The sequence below is a fragment of the Equus quagga genome, chromosome 7, assembly GCF_021613505.1.
Source record: "Equus quagga isolate Etosha38 chromosome 7, UCLA_HA_Equagga_1.0, whole genome shotgun sequence".
NCBI lineage: Eukaryota > Metazoa > Chordata > Mammalia > Perissodactyla > Equidae > Equus > Equus quagga.
In genome coordinates this window covers 102,377,167-102,383,166 of record NC_060273.1, presented here as the reverse complement: position 1 = coordinate 102,383,166, position 6,000 = coordinate 102,377,167, and the positions used below count along the sequence as shown (strand labels likewise).

The 6,000-nt window shown below is 41.5% G+C and overlaps 1 protein-coding gene and 1 long non-coding RNA gene across 2 annotated transcripts in view; one reads left to right on the top strand and one right to left on the bottom strand.

Annotated features, from left to right (window-relative positions):
* Positions 1-462: 462 nt before the first annotated feature.
* LOC124241585 (uncharacterized) lies at positions 463-4,422 on the bottom strand. The gene is made up of 3 exons (XR_006889257.1): positions 4,333-4,422; positions 4,114-4,200; positions 463-2,685 (listed from the first exon to the last, which is right to left on the bottom strand). It is a non-coding gene; the product is annotated as an uncharacterized LOC124241585 (long non-coding RNA).
* A 75-nt stretch (positions 4,423-4,497) lies between these two features.
* WDR36 (WD repeat domain 36) overlaps positions 4,498-6,000 on the top strand; it is a gene marked incomplete at its 5' end in the record, with an annotated part of 40,970 nt that continues 39,467 nt past the window's right edge. The window contains one exon of the mRNA XM_046667808.1: positions 4,498-4,863. Coding sequence (XP_046523764.1) covers positions 4,498-4,863 — 366 coding nt within the window. The remainder of the gene's footprint in view (positions 4,864-6,000) is intronic.

Sequence of the window (6,000 nt, the reverse complement as noted above, 5' to 3'; positions counted from 1 at the left end):
ATTTTTGCAACAGTGGATGCTGCTCCTGTACCAATGAGATAAGCATGGGAAATTATGCCCATGCCTTCCTAACAGTTCTCCAGGTTGGTGGACACTCCTAACCATAATGTCTTCATTTTATGTTTATCGTGTACCTAAAATGTGCTCTAATTGTACTGAACACATTTTAAACATGTGCTTGTGCCAACACCTGCCCTCTAGATAATTCCATTATGGAGATCTAATGCAAGGTAAAAACTTTTATGGTAATTCACAGGTTAATTTCTTTCATTCATTCTTTCCGTTTTTTTTTTTTTTTTTTTGCTACCTTGAGTTCTTTAGTGGCAGGAAGGTCTGCTCTTTAAAAGCCTTGAAATCGGGGCCGACCTGGTGGCACAGCAGTTAAGTTCGCACGTTCCGCTTTGGGGGCCCAGGGTGCGTCAGTTCAGATCCCAGGTGCGGACACGGCACCGCTTGGCAAGCCATGCTGTGGCAGGCGTCCCACATATAATGTGGAGGAAGATGGGCATGGATGTTAGCTCAGGGCCAATCTTCCTCAGCAAAAAGAGGAGGATTGGCAGCAGATGTTAGCTCAGAGCTAATCTTCACCCCCCAAACAAAGCCCTGACATCTGGTATTGACTTGGCTTCCTTATGGATGAAAGTCCTTCCAGGCATCCATTTCCAGAATAGGGAGATTTTATCCATATTGAATATTTGCTCTGGCAAGTAATTTTTCTCCACAATCAGCTTATCTAGACTTTCCAAATGTTCTTCACCTGTCTTCACATCAGCATTTGCAGACTCACCATTCCCTTTCACATTATGAATGATAATGATTCTTGAACTGCTTAAACCGGCAGAGCTAGCAGTAAATTCAATATCACAGTAGGTCCAGTCTTTTCTTGCACCATCACAAACAAAATCTTTGATTTGGCCATGATTGTTATGGTACTGAGAGGAATACCCTTCTGTGTCTGGTCTTCAATCCAGGTCATTACAAGTTTCTCCAGATCTGATGTAGGCCCTTCTTGAATTTTTGTTAGTTTCATTGCCTTCAGTGAGGCAGATCCTTTAAAAGCTTCCATCACTTTGTTCTTATTCTTTAGGATCGTAGCTATGGTGGAATGGGACATGCCTGACTGGTGAGCAACAACCATCACTGATTTTCCACCTTCATTGTCCTTAATCACCTTAAATTTCATTTCCAGGTCAATCGCTTCACATGGCCTCTTCCTGGCAACCTTAACAGTGTATTTTGTAAACTTAGGTGCCATGATAAACAAAACAACCCAGGATTAAATCAAGCACAAGAGAAAATGATGCAATCAAGAGAAGCGGTAAACATGAGATATACGAGGCTGCTGCTGATGTAGCACAGCATACTGTTTCATAGTTAACTTTTTTTATACAAATAGAAAGAGGACACTCTAAATAACAATAAAAAGTATAGTGTAGTAAATACATAAATCAGTAACATAGTTGTTTATTATCATTATCAAGTATTATGCACTGTACACAAGTGTAAGTGCTATACTTTTATATGACTGGCAGTGCAGTAGGTTCTTTTACACCAGCATCACCACAAACACATGAATAATGCATTGTGCTATGACATTAAAAATGGCTAAACTGCCACCAGGGGATGAAAACTTTTCAGCTCCATTATAACCTTATGGGACCACTATCGTAGTCACATATGCAGAGCCTTGTTGACTGAAATGTTATGGGGCACATGACTATACTTTGAAAGAAGAAAGTAATGTTTAATACATAAAAAAGAGGATTTACATGAAAAGAGTTGAAATAAATGGTTTGCTGCCAAAGAGGTTTCTCTATGCTGCAACATTTAAATGACATTTCTCAAAAAGAGAAAGTTCTCAAAAGAGACATTTCCTTTAGTCTCCAAACTCCAGACTGGAATTGCCATTACAACATTTTAGTGACATGTACAAGCTTATATATGGAAAAGATAGATCTGACTTATTTGGCTAATCTCTAATTTCTACGCTGGTTAACAATATTTCAGTGCAATGTGTATTTCAGTGGTACTACTGAACCAGTGACAGACGTTCTCATACATCTTCCACCACCAGTGGGAAAATGGGGCAGCCAGAATGAACTCCCCAAGGTGAAAAGAGTCTTGGCTTGAGAATAAGGAGAACTGATATGTAGTTCCTGCTCTTCCACCACCTAATTTCACAGTTGTGGTCCATAGTAGTTCACTCATCTATGAAATAAGGGGTTGGACAAGAAAGATCTTGAAACTTCCTTGGGTTTCTGACATGCTTCTGTCAACATAATGAAATGAAGTATAAGTATTTCTAAATTTGATATGCAAGATAAACAAAAATATATTGGTTATGTATTAATGTATAACAAATTACCCCAAAACTTAGTGGCCTAAAACAGCAATAAACATTCATTATGTTACACAGGTGAGAATCAGGAATTGAGAAGTGGCTTAATAGGTGGTTCTGGCTCAGAGTCTTTCATGAGGTTGCAGTCAAGATGTCAGCAAGGTTGGAGTCATCTGAAGGCTTGACTGGGGCTGGAGGGTCTACTTTCAAGGTGGTTTACTCACATGTCTAGCCAGGTAGTGCTGGTGGTTGGCAGGAGGTTCCTTGAAATGCAAAACATTCCACAGGATAGCTTGAGAATCCTCCCAACATAGCAGTTGACTTCTCCCAACATGGCAGTTGACTTCCTGCAAAACAAATGACCCAAGAGGGAGCAAGTAAAAATCTTAAATGTATTTTATGACCTAGTCTGGTTACACAGGCCAACGCTGTTCAGTGTGACAGGCATGAATACCAGGAGGTAAGAATCATTGAGGTTCCTCTTGGAGGCTAGTGATCACAATACATGGAGTCAGTAACAAAAGACAAATGATACTTATTACATAAACTACTCAGAAACAGTCATATTTAACCTTTTTTTAAAAAGTCAGAAATGGAAACATGACATAGCTATATATGTTAGTTACCTTAATATTGTGAAGCCCCAATGCATTGAACCAAATTGGAAATGATCATTTGTCAATGATCTACTACAGCTACCTCTTCTTTTATTCTAACTTGACACTAGAGTACTTGGGGGCATCTCTAAGTAAAAAGAGTAATAGCTAGTTCCTTTTCTCCTACCATACATTCATACATTTTGCTGGCAGCTGAATAGCAAGTAACTCAGGGAGGCAACTGATGGGAAGAAATGAACTCTGGCCGACTGTTAAAATTGGAAAACTCACAATCAGCTCATAACACCCTCCCTTTAAAAAATCACGGCCCAACAGCTAACATGCATATCAACTGCTTCCATACTACTAGGTTTTCCATGACACTTCTAATTTTTAAACTTTTGTCTCACTGTCCAGATGTAGGTCAAAGAACATAAATCTGATTGTCAGGCCTAAATTCAAATTGCTAATTAAGTGACCCTGGACAGGTTAGGTAATCTCTGGGAACCTCAGGTTCCTTATCTAAGGTGAATCCATACCCATCTCGTGGCCCAGTGTTGGTCTGGAAAATCCTATCACTGAATGCATATTTCTCCCATCCTCCAGCTGTCCTTCACTGATCTACCCTTCTCCTCCTTCTGTAAACCTTGTGATAGTCTGGATTTTGGCACTAAATAATCTTGGAACTTTGTACAAATCACTTAACCCCAATGAACTAGTTTCCTCATTTGTAAAACACTAATATAATTTTTGCTCTAAACACCTAGCAGCTTTAATCTGAGGATTAGATTAAGATAATGGGTGTCAAAGGCTTTGTGAACTGTAAAGTGCTGATCAGGAAACTTTTTCAATCTTCTCCCCAAACTACCAATAGACGTAGAAGTCTGTTTCTGATTATAAAAATAACATCTGCATGATACACAACTTAGAAAACTCTGAAAAATGTCTATCTAGTAATTAAAATCATTTGTACGTATTTCCACTACTCAGAGGTAAAACACTAATAATGTTAATATTCCAATCTTTTGTTACAGTAAAACTCAGTAAAAAAAAAGCCAATAAAAATATTTTTCATATGGAAAATTTCTATTTTATATGGAAGCATAAGGATAGCATCAAATTCTCACATAACCATTCCCCAGATTCAAAAATTATAATCTTGTTTCATTTAAACCTTACCTCTCATCCCTAATTATTTTAAAAGCAAATCCCCAGATATATGATTTCATTCGTAAACGTCAATATGCATCTTCAAAAGATAAGGATCTTTAAAAACATAATCACAATACAAGATTAACAATAATTTCTTAATATCAAATATCCAACTAGTGTTCAAATTTTCTCGGTAGTCTCATGGTTTTACACGTTTTTATAACCACGTGTTTAACCTGACTCCACCTGGGTTAAAACTTTGGTCTCCCCTCCACGCTCTCGGGCGTCGCGAGTCCATCGTCGTTCCCCTCCCCCAAGGTCCCCCTGAACAGGAACTCGAGCGTCTTTCAGCCCCAGCAGAGTTGAGAAGCATTGTCACGGCGCTGGAGAATGTGACTCGCAGAACCGAAGTCGCGCCCCGACTGCGGGCTCCGGACGGAGCTCTTTTTCAGTTGCACCGAAAACTGTCTCCGCCGCCGCGATTGGCCGCGGGCACCGGAAGCGCTTGTGAATCTGCAGCCCGGGGCAAGGATTGCGCCGCGAGACGCGCGGAGGGGCCAGCTGCCCGCGTTTCGGTCAGGACTGGCGCCCAGAGGAGCCCGGACCGCGGCAGCGATGGAGGGGGGCGCAGGATCCCGGACGGCCAGCGCGCTGTTCGCAGGGTTCCGGGCCCTGGGGCTTTTCAGCAACGACGTTCCACACGTGGTGCGGTTCAACGCGCTGAAGCGCCGATTCTACGTGACGACCTGCGTGGGCAAGAGCTTCCACACCTATGATGTGAGTGACTTCTTCCTTTCCCGCTTCCCGGGAACCACCCACTTTCTCCGGCCCCCAGGTCTGCCTGGCGGCGGTCCCGCTCTCCTCCCCGCCTGCTAAGGACTACTTCTCCCCTTTTCTTCCTTCACTGCCTCCTGTCCCCTTTTACCACGCATCACGTCCACGTGCTGACTTAGCCTTTGCAATCCACTTGGGGAGAGTTTCGGAGGCAGGCTGGCTAGGGGAAAGTACCAGAGAACGCTTCAGTCTATGGCAATATATTTGTTCAGTAGATGTTTATTGAAGTTCTCTTGAAGATGTAAATGTGATTAAGGCAATTCCCTAGCTCCCGCCTTCTTACTGAGAAAGACATGCAGGTCATTTTATTGTGCGCTTCATGACACAAGCTGGGTTAGAAATTCAGACTAAAACACATCGGGAAAACTGGAGAGAGTGAGATTAATTATGATTTAGGGGACTGTCCACATTTGAAAGCCATCTAATTTCCTTAAACGTCTCCTGAGCCTCTGTTTTCTACGCAACGTTGAGGGTCTGGCACGGTGCCGCTTACTCTAAGCCTTGCAGCAATTTCTTTGTAAGATATGTATTCCATAGCACCCTTATATAAACTAGGAAACTGAATCTCAGAAAGATTGTCACTTGCCCAAGCCTTTCCTGCTTTTTAGTGATAGTTGTTCTCCTTTAGTATCTCATCAATCATTGGAATAGTCTTTTGTTGCTGTTCACTTGTTTCTTTTGTTTTCTCCAAATGTATGTATGCTCTCTGAAAGCAGGGACCTTTTCTTGATGAGGAAAATGATAATAGTTGGTGTTAATTAAGCTCTTTCTCTGGAAACCGTAAAGTTATGTTCCTTGAAGGATTGTGAAAATCAAATGAATTATTAGCAAGACGAGCTGGTTGTTGGGAGCCAGTTGAGTTAGTGGAAGTGGAAAGTTAGTTGCCATCCCCAAGGTAGAGACCAATTGGGTTTCTCACAGCCTGAGTTGGTAATGGAGAAAGGGTGGGTTAGAATGACAACTAATCACGCGGGGTTACACATTGTTACCATTCTGCACACTTGTTCCCTGCTCCCTAACTTTTTGTTTTGCTGGGAAAAGTTTCCTTCCTGAAGTGTGACTTGACTTTTTTAATTTTCT